Genomic DNA, 18,459 nt, shown 5'->3' with positions numbered 1-18,459 from the left:
TACATGAACTTCTCAGAAGAAATTGCTGTCTTTCAAGAAGTGCCTCTTCCACCCCATAATGAATAGTCCTTACCTCGCCAGTCGGTTGTGATCAGAAGCGAAGCTGTTTAGTTTCCAGCTGCAAATCTTAACACTGACTCTATTAGCCCACATCCATGGCTGCCACCCCAGGATCTTCACCCCAAATTTCACTGGAAATGTTTTAAATCAACAAAAACCGTGTCCTCCGAGATAAAGGGCCTCAGTAAATACAGAGTTCATGGGCTCTGAGGGGAGGGTGGGAGTACGGGAGGGAATGAATGGGAGATCCTTAAGAAACATTGAACTTTGTCCTCAGCACTGCTTTCCTCTCACTGGGCAACGACTGAGCACACCAGAAGAGTTGCATTAATAAAACTGCATAGAGTCTACACTGCACAAAGTGCTTTGATGCTAGTAACATGATCCTCTTCCTCCTTCCCCTTTCAATACCTCTTGCAAGGTTTGTTTTCAAACAGACATCACAAGTTGGCTAGCCTCTGCTTCCAAAAATCAATCAAATGTTTTCCGCTTCTCCTCTATTAAGCCCATATTCCTGAACTTTATTCCCACCAAATAAATCAAACTACTTAACACTCAGGAATCAGCAAAGGGCACATCCCAGGGTGCGTTCAGGCAATGGAGGGAAGACGTTTCTGCAGACAGACATAATTAAAGACCATCTGTAGCTGTTGATGATTTGTAAAAATACATCCAAGTTTTTCTTTCAACAAAAGATTTCAATTCAAGCAAGGGCACCAAGAGACATGATGACAGAGTCCTGGCTGAGCCTTTGTGTGTCTCATCTGACCGGCTTTTTGGAGGGACTGCAGTGACTACTGCCTGGATGTGGAATTCCTTTGCCCTCAAATCTTCAAATGTATGAAGAGCACAATAAAGAATAAAATGTTGTGTTTATGTCACACCTCTTCCCAGAGGTTTAAAGCGCCACAAGGAACCCATGAATCCTCACAACACCCCTGTGAGGTAGGTAGGTGGAGAGCATTGTTATCCCCACTTTACAGGTGGGGGGAATGAGGCACACAAGAATTAAGAGACTTGCCCAAAATCACACAGCTGGTCCCTGGCAGGGCTTAGGATACAACATGTACTGATTAGCACCTAGCACAGTGCTTTGCACATAGTAGGTGTTCACTGAATATCTATGGATTTTATTTAACTTATACTTCAACGTCCAATATACACGCATAAAATACAGCCACAGGACATTCATCTCCTACATTTTTCTTCTGATGACATCTCTCATTCCTTCAAACCCTGGTGGATGGGGGATGTTCAAGAATTCATCTCACAACGAAGCCCGCAGGTTGGAGAGGATCCACATACACCATCGGAGGAAAACCTGCCCTTGCACCTGGTCTACCTCACAATATTAGTTTTCTAATGAAAACAAAAATGGATTTCAGGAACCATGCTGACATTTTGTTTGTTTGTTTGTTTGCAATGGAGCCATCTGAACGGTTCTGTGTTTTTTGTGTACAAAAGAGAAATAAGGCTGCTCTCGTCCAGTCGCTTGTGAGAAGGGTGCCAGGCACGGAGACCTCTTCCCGGCTCCGGTGGATTTCTGCCTGGGCACCCAGACCGACCCAGGCAGCGGCAGCTCCAGCAGGAAGGGCCCACGAGGCTGTGTCACTTGCACGGCTCGTGCTCTGTGTAGTCGTCCATGTCCACATCGGAATCAAAGAGCGAGTGTCCAGTGAAATCCGTGTCTGGGGTTCTGGAAAAGCTGTTCTCTGCTCCCTCGTCCTCGAAGGTCTCTGTCCTTGAGTAAAGGCTGAAATCCAGCAGAGGGGTGTGGGTCTTGCTGCCCTCGCTGCTCTCCTCCGACTCGTAGATGGTGTTGTCGTCATCGTGGTGCCACTCGGGCCAGAACTTCCTCCGGATCCTCTCGCAGTACATGGCCAGGTTGATGAGCTCACCTGCAGGGTGGCAAGGACAGCCAGGGTTAGCTCTCAGGGGCCGCAATCTGCCCGCTCTGGGCTTTCTGGACAATGTGGGAGAATGGGGCGGGGTAGATATTAAAAACGTTTTCAAGCCTGGCCAGCATGGCTCAATGGCTGAGTGTCGACCTATGGACCAGGAGATCACAGATCAATTGCCGGTCAGGGCACATGCCTGGGTTTTGGGCTCAGGTCCCCAGTAGGGGTCATGCAGAAAGCAACCGATCAATGATTCTCTCTCATCAGTGATCTCTCTCTCTCTCTCTCTCTCTCTCTCTCTCTCTCTCTCACTCTTCCTCTCCTTCCTCTCTGAAATCAATCAAAAATACTTTAAAAAAAATTTCCCCACAGAGGCACTGTCAAAATGTTTAGACTTTCTACACATAATAAGAAAGGTGAGTGGGAAAAGGTAAATTCAGTGAGGGGCTAGATGAAATTTAGGAGTGAGTTTTATGGTGATGAGAAATTGGGGATGGATAGTTTATCTGAAATGGCAGTTACACTACCATCATTTGGCTTTGTGAAGCATTTTATTATTTTATGTTTGCTTCAACTGGTTCATATGTAAATTAATTTATAGTCCATGAAAATACACCAACTGTCAATTGGATTAAACCAGCCAGAGGTAATCATTCATTCCATAAATATTTGTAGAGTTATTACGGGCTGGGCACTATGCCAAGTGGTTAACAAATGTGATGTTAGGATGGAAACTTTGCTCTAAATAATCCGTCAAATGGATAACTCAGAATTGTCTCTATGGATGAGTGTACCCAGAGTAAAGTAGATTTTTTTTTCATTTTTTAAATTAAATTCCACAGCAGCACCAACAATTGGGTTCTCATTCAGTGACTGGACCACTTCTTTTCCATCTGAATCAAAGAAACATGGTTAAATTGCTAAAATCATCCAGGCATTTGTCTGAAACACAACACAGCATTTGGCTTTCCTTTCCTAATTTCAAGTGAGGAAGGAACAGGGTGAGTTTTTGCCTTTAATCCACCAGATGGCAACATTGCTTATAAATATGTAATTTGTCACTGTCTTATAGAACTTCATTGCCCTAAAAATAGTCTTAGGATGTTTACTTTTTAAAAGTTATCTAAAGCTCGACCAGCATGGCTCAGTGGTGGAATGTCGACCTATGAACCAGGAGGTCATGGTTCGATTCCTGGTCAGAGCACATGTCAGGATTGCAGGCTTGATCCCCAGGAGGTTGTGCAGGAGGCTCCTGATCTATGATTCTCTCTCATCACTGTTTTTATCTCACTCTCCCTCAATAAAAATATATTCACCTATAGGGAAGGCAGGGAGTGAGGGGTAAGAGATCAACCAAAGGACTTGTATGCATGCATATGAGCATAACCAATGGACACAGACCCAGAGGTGGGGGGAGGGCATGTGCTGGGGGTTGGAGGCGGCCGGGGAGAGGTCAATGGGGGAAAAAGAAGATTTATGTAATACATTTAACAATAAAGAATTTAAATTAAAATATATATATATTTAAAAGTTACATAAACATTCACTTATTGTATAGGTGGGTAATCCATATTTTATTGCAAAAAATAGACAATATAGATAAAAAAATAAAAGAATTATCAATAATCCCATTTTCCATAATATTTTCATTTACATTCTTCCAGAATTTTATATAGTATTTATATATATTTACATTTGCTGTATGACATTTACTATATATTTTGTTTCCTATCCTACTTTTTTCCACTTAACATATAATTAAAATCTTTCAATTTCACACTATCACCAATTGATAATTGCATAGTATTTCGTTATACAGATGTACCATAGTTTCATTTTGTTATTACCAATCTCCTATCACAGGACAATTAGGTTGTTTCTGTATAAATAGTCTATTAATTATAGTCTATAACTACTCTTTTATTTTCTATCAAAAAACAACATGTTCCCATTTTGGAAAATTAGAACTATGTATAGAGAAACTATAAATCATAAAAAGGAAAACACAAAGGATCTATAATCTTATCAATCCAAGATAACCACAATTAACATTTTGGTGTCATTTCCCCCAGTATTTTTTCCTATTTATTTATTGGCATTATTATTACTTAACTGTTACTTCCTATTAGCATTAATGCAAATGTTTCCCATGTCATTAAAATTTTTCAAATATTTTTTAGATTTTTTTTTTATTGATTTCAGAGAGGAAGGGAGAAGGAGAAACATCAATGATGAGAGAGAATCATCTATCGGCTGTCTCCTGCATGCCTCACACTGAGATCGAGCCTGAAACCTGGGTAGAGCGCTGACCAGGAATCGAACAGTGATCTCTTGATTCATAGGTTGATGCTCAACCACTAAGCCACCACACCAACTGGGCAAAATTTTTCAAATCTTGATTGCTATTCTGCTTTTAAATAAACACATATTCCCTACAAAGCACAATAAAGCAAATCTCTCTGCTTCATGAAGCCTATAAACCAACTAGAATCCTGGTGCACGAAATTCATGCATGGGTAGGGTCCCTAAGCCTGGCCAGCGATCAGGGCTAATCTGTGGGGCGACAGGCAGGGCAATTAGGGGGCCCCTGCTGGCACCTGCCCTGGCCAGCCTAGAGCCTGCAAGCTGGAGGCAGCTCCTGTGTCTTCCCCTGGTGGTCAGTGTGTGTCATAGCAACTGGTCGTTCCACCAGCTGTTCCACTGTTTGGTCTATTTGCATATTAGGCTTTTATTATATAGGATGTTCTTGTATTGGTTCCAGGGTACAATTTTCAGTCCTATCAGATCATAATAGCTCAATTCACACTGTGTAAGAGTCCATTCGGATCACTCCCTACTCAAAGATTTTTATGTACACACTAAGGAGCCAGAAGCAGAAAAGCCAACCTCACTGTTCCCTTTGGAAAGACATCCAAAACCTTCACCTGTTTTCTCCCGAAAAGAAACAGTCCTGAGACACACCTCACCGGGTATTGCTGCCAACCACAGGTAACCAAGGGTTGGATAAAGATGGGGAGGCAGCAGCAAGGAGGTGGTGGGGAAACACCACAAATGACTTATGGTCACTTCACAGCAGGCCCTGGGGACAGCCCTGTTTGCCTTAATCAAGTGCATTCCCTAGGAGCTGTGAGAAAGTCATAATCTGGTCACAAGAGCCACAGGATCTACACCATCCATGAGTCTATCCACTTCTTTGTGGCTGTTCTTTCTACAGCCTGTTTCTTATCTTCCTTCCCAAGACCTGCCCCCTTCGTGACTGTGCAACATTAATAGCACTTCACTGGTCAATAATAAAAGTTAATAAAAATAGCAAATACATATATAGTCCTTACTGGCTATCAGGCACTGTTTGATGTGCTTTTTTCATTTGTTGAAGTCATATTGACTCTCTTAGTCCTTGCAAAAATGCTTATGAGGCAGGAAGCATTATTATCCCTATCTGTAATGGGAAAACTGCAACAGAGAGGTTAATTACCTTGACTAAGATCAAGTTCCAGATAGTGGCAGAGCCAGGATTCAAACTCCAGCATTCCCCAGGCTCCAAGCCCTTCACTATGACTCTACTCTGCCCCTCTACTGGGGACCTGACAGCCTGGCCTGGGAATTAACAGCTTTGCACCATCTGTCACAGAATATTTTTCTGTAATTCTTTCTGAGGTCTCAAAGAATTATAAGATGCTGCCTTCAAAATGACTTGTCATGAAGGAAGTGATTATTCTATCATGCAGTTAAGAAAGGGTCTGCTCTGATAAGCAAGGACTGGGAGCTCACACACCCATCCTGATAGAGTGAAAATCTGTAATTAAGTTCTACCTTTATCTCTCTTTGCCAATCCTTCCTGTGCCCAGATTTTCCATCAGTGAACCCACTCAACATGCCTACCAGCCAAAAGAACAGAAAAACTTGGCAGTAGAAACAGGTTGTATGTAGTTAGAAGGAAAGAGGGAGAGGGGGAGAGAGAAAGAGAGAGAGAGAGAGAGAGAGAGAGAGAGAGAGATGACTAAACATAAATGCTTATAATTGAAGATGCAAACTTTGTGAAACAATAAGAAAAGTACATTTTCAAAGTGTACTCAACAATCAAATAACAATTTCATCCACTGGTAAATACTAAAGTCTGAACATCAATGTAGAGGTCAGGCACTGTACTACACGGCTGGTGGAAGTCTAAATTGCTATAACCTTTCTTGCAAAGTAATCTGATGTTGTCTGTTGAAATTTTAAACGTACATGGCAGACCACCTTTAGTAGTCTATTCTACTAAAATAAGAGTATCAGTATGTAAAGCTACATGTATATGGATGTTGAATACAGAATTGTGTCAATAAAAAAAGAAAGATAAGAAAGATGAAAAGAGTTTGAGTGTCCATCAATAGAACTGATTGATAAAGTATGGTGTATAAATTCTATAGAATAATGTACAAATGTGTTAAAGAGATATGATAGTGTATTAAGTTAAAAAAATCAAGTTATAAAGTAATATGCACAATGTAACTGTTTTAAAACAGTAAAAACAAATCAAAACAGCTATATATATACATGTAAATAAGTTTGTAGATTTAAAAAAAAGAAAGACACAGAGTATTGACTCCAAATCCTTAATACTGGTTATTCCTTGGGGGATGGTATTGGATATGGATGAGGGGAGGTCAAAAATCTTTGAAAATATCCCTGTATTTTTCAACTTATTGTGACAATCATGTATTACATTTTTAATTTAAAAATGAATAAAATAAATTAGTAAAATACTAGTGAGTAATCAGTGATACTCACAAACACCTAGACAGGATATTCATCAGAAAGCCAAATGGCCCTCTAACCGGAGCACACTCCCAGACAGAACAAAGAGCTCTTCTCTGGGAGTTTCTCCTACGGAACTATCCCCCACCATTCCTTTTATTTTCCCGTGTCACTCCAATTTCTCTAATATTCAGAGGCATTCTGTACAGTTTGACACTGAAGAGATTGGCAACCACACCCAGAACCCAGGCCTCGGTTTCTCCGGGCTGCCAATCCTGCATGGCAGGAGGGCGAGTGAGGAGAAGCCTGCCAACCTCTCCCAGCACCACCTGCCCAGCCCTTGGTCATTAACTAGCAAATATTTGGAAAACATGGAGCCAGTGCCCACACACACTCAGTTGTTCTCCAGGTATTTGCTCAGCATCTCCTGGTTCCACACGGGTGCAAGGTGCTGGCCGTGCTCTTGGTTGCTCCCATTAGCATTCTGTCACACGGGCAGGAAGGGCCCTGAGATATCCTCCCAGAAAAGTCCTTCGCAAACTTGAATGCCCTAATGAGGACACTCCCTAATGAGGACAGGCCCTTGCCCTCGTCTCCTTGAAGCGAAAGGGCACTAATTCATATTTTTCAAAATCCAAAGACCCACACAAGTCCTCTGAGCCAGCCCTTTGCTGGGACCTGAATGCACCCACAACAACCTTTCCTGAACACTTCAGGCGGAGCACAGCAAGAGTGAGGACTCCTTTGTTTTTCAAGCATATCCAGCATTTTTCCTACCTTTTAACCTGTCAGAGAATAAGCAAAAAATAAAGTCTAAGTGCAATAAATAACTGTTGGCAAAAGAGTTGCTGATCAAGGCTTGCTGATCTGTGTTTCTTAGAACACAGGGTTGTATTTCTTACAAATGCAGAAAACCAGCGTTAGGTTGTGTGGTTTGGTTTGGCTCTGCAGGGCAAGCAGAGGCATCGCAGAAGCCAGTCCCTTCTGTTGCTTCCGTTTCACTTTCCTGGGCAGCTCTCCAGTCTCTGTGTCTGTTTAAAGAGAGCCCAAGTCCACACGCAATCCTATCTAATAAAGAGGGAATGTGCTAATTGATCCTCACACCATCGCAAAGATGGCAGCGCCCACAGCCACAAGATGGCAGCGCCCAGTCCCCTCAGCCCCGCTGGGGTGCCTGCCTCTGGAGTCCCCTAGTCCCTTCAGCCCCCACAGCCACCCAGGGCCAGCCCAAGGCTCAGGTAACCAGGGTCGGCTGAGGCTTGCGCTGCCGGCAATGGCAGCAGCAGAGGTGTGATGGGGCGTTGCCTTCCCCTGATCACCGGGTCGCTTCCCATCCCTGAGGGCTCCCGGACTGTGAGGGGGCAGGCCAGGCTGAGGGACCCCCCTCCAGTGCATGAATTTTCATGCACCAGGCCTCTAATTCTCTAATAAGTATACTCTGATCAATATATCAAATGTGACTCCTCATTAAGAGTGTTGGTGATAATAAAACTGAGAAGATTCTTTTTTGACTATAAAAATGGCAAAAATTTCAAAATAAATTATATGCAACCCTAATTGAGAAACAAAATTTAAAGTGTTTTCAAACGTTCGTGAGAATATAAACTGCTAAAGTCTTTCTAGAAAGCAACTTAGCCATATAGATCAAGAGCTTATACCCTTTGAGACAGTAATTCCCCAACATGAAGTGTAATTAAATAGGCAGTGATAAGCAAGAGTATATATTTATACAATATTCACTATAGAATATTAGTAAAATTTATTTGAAATAAACCACAAGTCCAGAAAAAAGAAGATTAATCACATATGGCAATTTACATAGATAATTTAAAAACTGTAGGTTATAATTGTATTGATATTATGATCTCAATTTTTAAAAATATTCATTTACTTGATATAAGATGAATATATATAACACAATGTTAATAGCAGTTCTCTGTGAGTGATGGGGGTCACAAGTTGTTTTTTATCTTTTAAACTTTTCTATCTTGTCTAAATTATCTCCAGTTAAGAAAATAATATTTCAGCCGAAACCGGTTTGGTTCAGTGGATAGAGCATTGGCCTGCGAACTGAAAGGTCCCAGGTTCGATTCCGGTCAGGGGCATGTACCTTGGTTGCAGGCACATCCCCAGTAGAGGGCGTGCAAGAGGCAGCTGATCAATGTTTCTCTCTCATCGATGTTTCTAACTCTCTCTCTCCCTTCCTCTCTGTAAAAAATCAATAAAATATATTTAAAAAATAAAAATAAAAAAAATAATATTTCATATATTTATATCTAGAGATCTAGCTACATAAACAAATACATAAATATTTTAAGAATTGCTGATTATTCATAGTCTGTCCCTTTACTCACCTAAATTAAGGAACATTTCTCATTAATCTAGAAGGTTCCAGAAGTAGCTTCTATGGCTACATATTGTCAATAATATGTAGAACCAAAAAGCTAATATTTATACACTCACACACATGGGTGTTTCAAAGCTAAGGCAGCACACTGTCTGATCCAAGCCATTCACACTCTGGGGTTTGATTCAGTTCTAAATTATCTAGGCTTAGCTGTTTCTACATCTCCTTTCTCTCATTACTTCTTGGGAAAGTCTCCATCACAGAAAAAACAAAGGCAGAGAAGAAGTTGAGACCAAATTAGCAGTGTGCCTGCATGTTAGTAGCTTGGATCCAAAGGTTTTGAAGGGACCTGAATCTAATGACTAAAATGGGATTTGGAAACTCTCTGCACTTGAATAATTCATGCTACACCCATCCCGGGGGAGAGCTGAAAGCTACTAACTTGTTTTAAGAATCAAAGTGCATGCAGCTGTGTGCCAGAAGGCCCCTGCAGATGATGGTGTAAGATTTCCCCAAATGTGTGTGTCTCAGGATAAGACTCAAAATCAATCCTCCAAAAAGGCAGATCAATCCTCTAAAGAGAACACTAAATGCCTCAAGTCCTTCCAGAAAGTAATAGAGGAAAGGGCCAAGTCATAAATAAATTACAAAAGATGCTTTTTTCTGCAAGAAGGGGATAGATACTACAGGATCTGAGAATTCCACTGATGATGGATTCCTGAGTGCTTCTGACTAACAGGTCACCGCAAGAGATGTGCATGTATGTATGCATAAGGTGTGTGTCTGTGCGTGCGCATGCGCGAATGTGCTTGGCTAGGAGTGTAAGTGTATGTGTACAAGTGAGTGTGTATGGGCATGTGTGTAGAAGTAAGTAGATGTGGGGGCTGTGCTAGTGGGTGTGTAAGGCTGGTGTGGTAGAGAATTAGAGGGAGGGAGTGGAAAGTAACAAGAAAGGAGAGTAAATATAAAACACACTCCTAAATGAACTAAAAGGAATCAATACATTTTAGACCACTGTGGAAATTCGGATTAAAAAAGGGAAACTAATATTGTAAAAGTTATAAATATCACCAATATGATAACATTCAAATTACTAGTAGATAAGTTCCAACACATCACAAGGACCATCTCTACACTGATCATTTAGGAAATTTGATATCAATCCATACTATCCCTAGCCCCACTCAGCGGAAGTCCAGTTCTTCCATCAATGCCTGAACCATTCCAACCAGGCCTGGCCACATACCTGGAGCCCCAGCCTCACCAATAGCAGGATCTGGAGAGTGACTCCTATTACTCCATGATCACCACACATGGCTGCTCGCCTGCCTCAGGTTCATGTACAATTCTGCCTTGCTTGGTTCCTTCCATCATTCCATCCATCCAACAGTAATTGAGAGCATTCTATATGCTACGCACTGGTGATCTCATCTACATGCCCAGCCTGCTCAGCTGGAGCATAAACACCTTGATTAACTCTTGTCAACCCCCTTCCCCAAACCTAAATATCAAACCTTGATCCCCACATTCCTAGCCCTCAGGCACTTGTTTAGGCACTGCTTCAAACTGGAGATGACTCTAAACAGTTCCCACCAGCAATGCAAGGGAAGCCTCTCCCAGAGGCCCCCATTACCTTGTTTATCTCACCACCCCACTCCACCATACACAAGCCACATGCACAAACACACACACACATACACGCCAATATCTGGTTCCTCGACATCAACCCAAGTTAAGCTGATGTTTCCTGAACCCCTTGCCAACATGAAATTTACTCCTGGCTACCAGCCCCACCCCCACCCGACCCCCACATGTATGTATGTTCATCTCTAGCTCAGGTTCCACTCATCCCCACTTCTACCCCTCCAGTCTAGAATTGTAATTCTAACAGGTCTTACAGCCAATATCACACAACAAAAATACACGATTGTGTTTCTTTGGTCAAAATGTACAAATAATCTATATATATAAAAGCCTAAGCGACTGTTACGACTGAATGACCAGTCAACCAGTCGCTGTGACACGCACTGACCACCAGGGGGCAGATGCTCAACACAGGAGCTGCGCCCTGGTGATCAGTGCACTCCCACAGCCAACCTCCCGTGACCCCTCCCCCTGGCTGGCTGGCCCCCCTCAGCCCCTGGTGCTAAGCCATTCGTAGAGACCTGCTTCTGGGTTGGGGTTTCATACACAGCAGAGCAGCTCCCTTGCTGCGATCTATTGAAAGATAAACAAGAGTTTATCTCACTCCCATCCTCTCCCTTTTCCAGGTGCCGCCTGCCCCACAGCGGTGGTGGCATGGTGGTGAAGGAAGGAGGAGGGGGGAAGGCGGGGAACTGTGCGGTGGCAGGGCACCGACGGCGATGTCAGCGTATGGCGTCTGTTCCTTCCACACCCGGCTGGGGACCATCACCTCCTCTCCCAACCCCATCGGGACCTTCAGGCCAGGCTGGGACAGGGAACCAGTGGTGGATGGCGGCGGACGCGCCCCTTTCCCATGGGGGCAGAGGGCCGGCTCCCTCCTGGGGAGCCGGTGTCCAATCTTCCACGGTCCCTCCCCCACAGCTGGCCAACCTCCCATGGTCCCCCCCCACAGCTGGCCAACCTCCCTCAGCGCCCCCCCCCATGCACAAATTCATGCACCAGGCCTCTAATATTAATATAAAACTTTGCATAGCACCAGACTTACAAAGCATTTATTGACACTTTCCTCATTGTCTGATCTACAGACACTACTGAAATAGGAGAAAGGAGTGCTTTGAACTCAAACGACACAGAACAGTGTACTTTCACCTACATGTGAAAAATCTAAAATCAGGTGAGACAAAAGGAGCAGTGAGTCCATCAGCCCACTGTGCTTGCTGCAGCAGTGGACACACCAGAAAGTGGTCAACTACCACCATCCCAAAGAAAATAATGAAGACCAACAAAACAAGGGTACTAGGAACCCTTGCCATAAGAACTGAAGCCATATTTCAGCAACAAGTGTTATGTCAATACGTAAGGACCTGGGAGAAAAGCCCGGGTGTAGACATGGCAAGATTTGTGTCAGCTTTGCCAGAACACAACATGAACAAGATGGCAGGTGAGAAGCCCAGTATCTCCTCCACCCGTACATATGCTGATCACAGAAAACACCCTGGCCCTGGATACCACCGCCTGGTGTCTCCATCAAGCTCCCAGGCATCAGCCTAGAATTCTCCATTGTGTTACTCCTACCCTGCACCCTCCCAGCAACTCTCAAAACCTGAAGAGGTTCGTAGTGCTTGCCTTTGATCAACCGCTCAGGTCTCGTCCCAGGTAAGGTCCACATTGCCTGTGCCAAGTGTCCAAAGACGGTGGCGTCGAGAGTGGAGAACTTGGGCCCCATGATGTACTTCTTATCACCTGCAGCAGACAGAACAGAGAGGTCACTGCTGGCCTGTGCTGCCCCGCAAGGTCACACGGCACTCAGCACACTTGCATTATGTGCTCATTTAACTGTGAATCAAAAGATTTGCAGAGTCAAAATGCATGCACCCCTCTTTCTTTCAAAGAATGAGAAAGAAAAGTAAAACAAATTGAACAATTCTGTGATATATTAACCCAAACAATTGCAAAGCAGGGAAGTAACTGGGAAGATGTCAAGATAAACAGATAAGGGAGGAGGTTCGTGGGAAAAAAGGACAACAGATCACCCACAGACCTGGAGGTACCCCTTCATCTCCAACTGTAGTGATTAAAGCTTGAGAACACCTGGACGTTTGCTTAAACCATCTCAAAAGTAACCCAAGCCAAGCACACCAAACTCAGCACTTACTTTATTAATTTAATACATTTCCTTGGGGAAAAGAAGAGGCCTAAGTTAGTTAAGAAGTTTGGAGGCAAGGTTTTCCATGAAGCCTCCTTGGTCTTGGCAAGGTTCTCACCACTAAGGACCAGCCCCATGGGAAACACTACATAAAGAAAAGCTATAAAATTACAGGAAGTTTCACACTGCTGCTCTCATTTTCCACCACTACTGACCTAGTTCAGGCCTTGTCACCTTGACTATCACATCTGGCCTAGGTTGTCTCCTGGGCCACTGTCAGGTGCTATAGCATGTAGAGGCAGCACAGGTGGAAGTGATCCACCTAGTTCACTGTGGGAGCCTGGTCTTAAAACTCTTAAAACCTCAGTTTTCCCATCTGGAAAATGGAGATGATATTAACGGTGCCCATTTCTTAGAGCTGCTGTGAGGAGTAAATGGGATAATGCATGTAGAGCACATAGCACCATATCTGGGTGACTCAATAAACATTAGCTCTCATGACGATAGTCCCTCTGGATCTCCAGTCCATCCCATACCCCTGAACGTAACTCTCTAAGACACTCTGTCATCATATCCCTCCCTTTCACAAATACCTTTAATGGTTTACAAAATGGGTTTTAAAGTAAAAGTCCAAACTTAACTATGAATTCAAGCTCATTATATTCGGCCTCCAACCCATGTTCCAGTTTTATTCCGCATGCCTCCCTTTCTCTAGTAAATCTATTCTAAGGAACACCCCACAGTCCCCAGGACACTTTATGCTTCCTAGTGCTCATACTGCACTTACCCCTCTTCTGCTTCCCCAAAACCTATGTGCTCCTCACTTCCCTCCATATGATAAAGACTATCATCTTACGAGGTTCCGCTTCAAAGCTTTCTGTGTTCACTTTATCTGGTGGCAACAGTAGCTTTTAATTCAGACAGTCCTGTGTTCAAATCTCACTTTTACACGTACAACCCTATAGAATTTTAAGTCATTTAATGCCAATTAACCTCAATTTCTTGAACCATATATTGGTTGTTTTTCATTTGTTCATTTTATCTTTCCAACTAAATGGTGAGCTCTTTGAAAGTAAGGGTAATTTCTTATTTTTATTTAGCAAACTCTAATACAGTGTTTCCTACACGTCAGGCGTGGTTCTACATGCTGTACTCTACAAATATCTGCCTGTTTCTCTGTTCCTGAGTGGCAAGCTGAGAAAATTAAATACCTGATGACAACACACAGGCAAACTAGGAGGGGAATGCAATCTAACAAATTGATGCTTTTATAAAGGTGTTGGTGAACCCTACGGTAGTAATTATATTGCAATATATACATATATCAAATCAATAAGGTATACATCCCAATTTGCACAATATTATATAAACATCAATTATATCTCGATTTCAAAAAACTAAAACAACAACAAGGCCACCATATGGAGCTGGTGGCAATTTTTAAAAATGTATTTCTACTCTACTTTCCACAGGGCCCAGGGAATAACCTACACTAGTACAATATACTGAACCTACCAAATTGTCTTTCTGGTGAGGACAAGCAAGCTGTCCATGCTAGAGCCCTTGGGTGTTTTCCATTACCAACCAGCTCATCCAACATTTGAGTCTTTACCTGGGATCTAAACCCACTACCCAAATACTGGGAATACAAGGGAAAAATACTACCCAGGCTACAAGAACAAAGAAAAGCCAAACATATGCCTGGCCAGTGTGGATTAGTGGTTGAACATCTATCTACCCATGAACCAGGAGGTCACAGTTCGATTCCTGGCTGCAGGCTCAATCCCCAGGAGGGGGCATGCAGGAGGCAGCTGGTTCATAATTCTCTCTCATCATTGATGTTTCTATCTCTCTTCCCCTCTCCCACTCTCTGAAATCAATGAAAACATATTTTTAAAAATGTTTTTAAAAAGCCAAGTATATAATTTGTTCTCAAGAGTGTCTGTTACTGCTTAATAGTGCATCCTGCTGGCTCCAGGCCTCAGCCACACCCCTTCTGGCATCAGTGATTCAGTGATGCAGAAGGACCCCGGTCTAGAGCTCTTATACTATCATCCTGCAAGGATGGGAGGGGTGTGCCAGCCAGTGCTCCCTTGGGAGCTGTGACAGGCTCAGCCCACTGAAGGCCTGAATGCAAGGAAGCCCACCAACTGGAAGCCACAAGAGGATCTTAGGGACTATTAGGAGAAGGGCTACACACTGTTTCACAGAGAAGAAAAGATAGAGGAATGTCAGGGCCAGCCTGACAGGGTTGAGCAGGGCTGAGGCAGGGAGGTGGGAATTGAGAAAAGAAAGAAAGACAGGAAAGCGGGGTCGGGAGGACCCCAGTTCTCTTGATGAACTGAAGCGAGTTTATTAGCTATACAATCCTATTTATACATAACACACTGAACAGGAGGTCTGTCAAGAGGAATGTATTCTTTGTTCCTCTTCATCTCTAAGGGAGAGATACAGCAGAAGGACAAGTTCTCAGTACAGCATATCTCAGTAAATAGTTACAGACTTCTTGGCAAGCTATGAAAGGCTGTTCTCATTCTACAAATGTTACTCCCATTCTACTGATAATCGCACTCCAAACGAGTCTGGGAAAACTGTGGGGTAAGGGTCCCAGCCTTGCTAGCCCCTACAGGTGCAAGGACCTTGCCAGCTTACATCTGGCCCCCAACAGAGGAAAACTTCTTTCTGATCAAAAGGGAAAAAGAAATTATCTCAAATTGCAAAAAAGTCTCGGGGTACAATGCTGAGAGAAATCTGTGAAGTCCATTGTACAATCCAAGACAAGAGGAAAAACTGATTAAAAAAAAAAAAACTTCAGAAACCTAAAAATGGAACACATAGGATGTTGATAATAAGGAAAAATAATAAAAAATATAATAATTTGAAACCATACATGAACTAGCGCATGTAGGTTTGCCACTGGCCTCAGAACACTAGAACTGGAAGGGCACTGAGTTGGTGACAGAACCAGGCTAAGAATGCTGGCACCAGGTCCCTGACTTCCCGCCCATCGCTCTTCGCTCTGCCTAACATGCCTCGTGGGCCATCATCTCAGCAATAAGGACCCCATGGAGCAACAGGAGGGCTGAGCTGAGGATGTTTACAAAAAGATGCTTTAACATGAGGAATACAGAATACAGAGGGAGCAGAAGTTTCAGGATTTTTAAAAGGTGCTAGCAAACAGCCCAGCCAGAGTGGCTCAGTGGTTGAGCGTCGACCTATGAATCAAGAGGTCACAGTTCGATTCCCGGTCAGGGCATATGCCCGGGTTGCGGGCTCAATCCCCAGTGTGGGGCATGCAGGAAGCAGCCGATCAGTGATTCTCTCTCATCATGGATGTTTCTATCTTTCTCTCCCTCTCCATTCCTCTCTGAAATCAGTAAAAATATATTTTTTAGAAAGGTGCTAGCAAACAAAACTGATGAAATTTATCATTTGTGGAAACAGTGAATGGTAGATACAAAATTATATGTGTATACACATACAACATTTATAAATTTAAAGACTATAAAAATATCCTGTTACTAAAAAGTCCTTAGAGTGCCCAATGGCAGGTGGCATTTTAAAAACATTTTATTTTTAAATAATTTTAGACTCACAGAAAAGTTATAAAAATAGCCGAGTTGCCGTGTACTCTTCAACCACCTTCTGCTAATATTAACATTTTATATAACCACAGTACATTTATCAAAACTAGGAAATTAACATTAAGACAATACTATTAACTGCACTATAGACATCATTCAAATTTTATTAGTTTTTCAACTAATGTTCTTTTCCATTCCGGGATCCAGTCCATGAGCTCACATTGCACTTAGTTGTCATGCCTCCTTTCTCCTCGACCTATGAAATTGCTCAGTCTTCCCTTCTCTTTCATAACCTTGAACTTTTAAAGAATACTGGTCAGTTCTTTTGTAAAATGTTCACCAATCTGGGTTTGTCTAAGGTTTTTTATGATTAGATTAGGTCATGTATTTTTGGCAAGAATACCAGGTAAGTATTACTGTACCCTTCTGTAGTGGTTAATTTTTTTTGCCAACTTGACTGAGCTATGAAGTGCTCAGTTATTTGGTCAAACATTATTTTGGGTGCTTTTGTGAGGGTGTCTTGTATGAGATGAACATTTAAGTGGTAGACTGCGTAAAACAGACTTCCCTCTCTTATGTGGGTGGGCCTTGTCTGATTAGTTGACTAGAACAGAAAGGCTGACTCTCTTCCAAGCAAGAAAGAACCCTTCATTCCTGACTGCTTTCCAACTGGGACATGGCTTTTCCTGCCTCAAACCACACCATCAGCCATCCTGGGTTCACGCTTGCCAACTCACCCTGTAGACCTTTGGACTGTCAGCTTCCATAATTGCATGAGCCAACTCCTTATACTAAGTCTTTATACTAAATTTTTTTTCATATAGTCTATTGGTCTGTTTCTCTGGGAACCCTGACTAATACACCTTCTCAGAGCATCAAATCAGAGGGTCCATAATGTCCATGTCTCGTCACTGGAGATGTTAACCTTGACCATGTGATAAAGGTAGTGTCTGTGAGGTTTCTTCACTGTCATGGTACTATTTTTCCTTTTGCGATTAATAATCTTAGGAGAGATATTTTGAGACTGTATAAATCTCCTGCTTGTCCACAAACATTGGCCCTTTGATTTTTTTAACACCCATCGGTGGATGTTATCTGAAACAATTACTTCCGAAGTGTTTGCCTAATCAAGATTTTCTATCTCATTCCTTCTACGTGTATTGATTAAATGTCTACTGTTCACTTCATCCCTCATTTACTAATGTATTCAATTATTTATTTATGTTAAGTATGCACTTATGGATAATTATTTTATTCTGTGGCTCATAATCCAGTACTCTCGTTATTTATTTTGTTGCTCAAATTGTTTCAGCTTTGGCCTTCAGGGCCTTGGCAGGAAGTGTTTTTAAGAGGGAACCTGAATTTAGATTTGACTGCTTAGAGACAGCCAACCACAGCCAAACCAAGCTGAAGTCTCAAGTCTGAGCACTCCCAGGTATTCCCAGTGATCCCAGATCTCACAATCCGAGGATTTTAGCAAAACCAAAGTATTAAGGGCACTTCTGAAGGGTTCTGAGGAAGCAGGCATGGGCGATAAGTCAAAGAATCTATGGCCATTTTTCCTAGGAGCCGCAGCTGAACCACCCCACTGGTTTCTGTAGGGATGAACAGAAGCAGCTGAGGAATATCTGAGTACCTGTAACTCCCTGTCGGTCTCCAGGTTGGAAGTGTGGACTGGAACCTCTGGTGAGGGCAAATGAAGGCTGAATATACCAGAAACCCTGGGAGGTGAGGGGCTCAGGATACATCAGACTCGCTGAGGGATGGTTGAAGGTTCAAGCCCAACTGAGAGAACAAGCAAGGTGCAGAGTTGATACGCGCTGGGTTTGGTAAGCAGGGGAACCAAGGGAAAAAGAGGAGAAAAGCAAAGAGCAATGTGGGCCTTAAAAGTCCCACTAGAGCCCTGGCTGGTGTGGCTCATTGGATGAGCATCATCCCATGCACCAAAAGATTGCCCATTCGATTCCCAGACAAGGCACATACCTAGGCTGTGGATTTGATCCCCTTTTGGGGTTAGGGTGCATTGCGGGGGGGGGGGGG

The 18,459-nt window shown here is 42.9% G+C and overlaps 1 protein-coding gene across 1 annotated transcript in view; it reads right to left on the bottom strand.

Annotated features, from left to right (window-relative positions):
- Window positions 1–556: 556 nt before the first annotated feature.
- FAXC (failed axon connections homolog) overlaps window positions 557–18,459 on the bottom strand; it is a 54,688-nt gene continuing 36,785 nt past the window's right edge. Inside the window, exons 5-6 of the mRNA XM_006777239.2 lie at window positions 12,316–12,432; window positions 557–1,958 (exon numbers count right to left, since the gene is read on the bottom strand). Of these exons, the coding sequence (XP_006777302.1) occupies window positions 1,669–1,958; window positions 12,316–12,432 (407 nt within the window). The 3' untranslated portion in view covers window positions 557–1,668. The remainder of the gene's footprint in view (window positions 1,959–12,315; window positions 12,433–18,459) is intronic.

This window comes from Myotis davidii, unplaced genomic scaffold (assembly GCF_000327345.1).
Source record: "Myotis davidii unplaced genomic scaffold, ASM32734v1 scaffold68, whole genome shotgun sequence".
Classification (NCBI taxonomy): Eukaryota; Metazoa; Chordata; class Mammalia; order Chiroptera; family Vespertilionidae; genus Myotis; species Myotis davidii.
The sequence above is the reverse complement of the archived record's forward strand: the minus strand, read 5'-3'. Positions and strand labels throughout refer to the sequence as shown.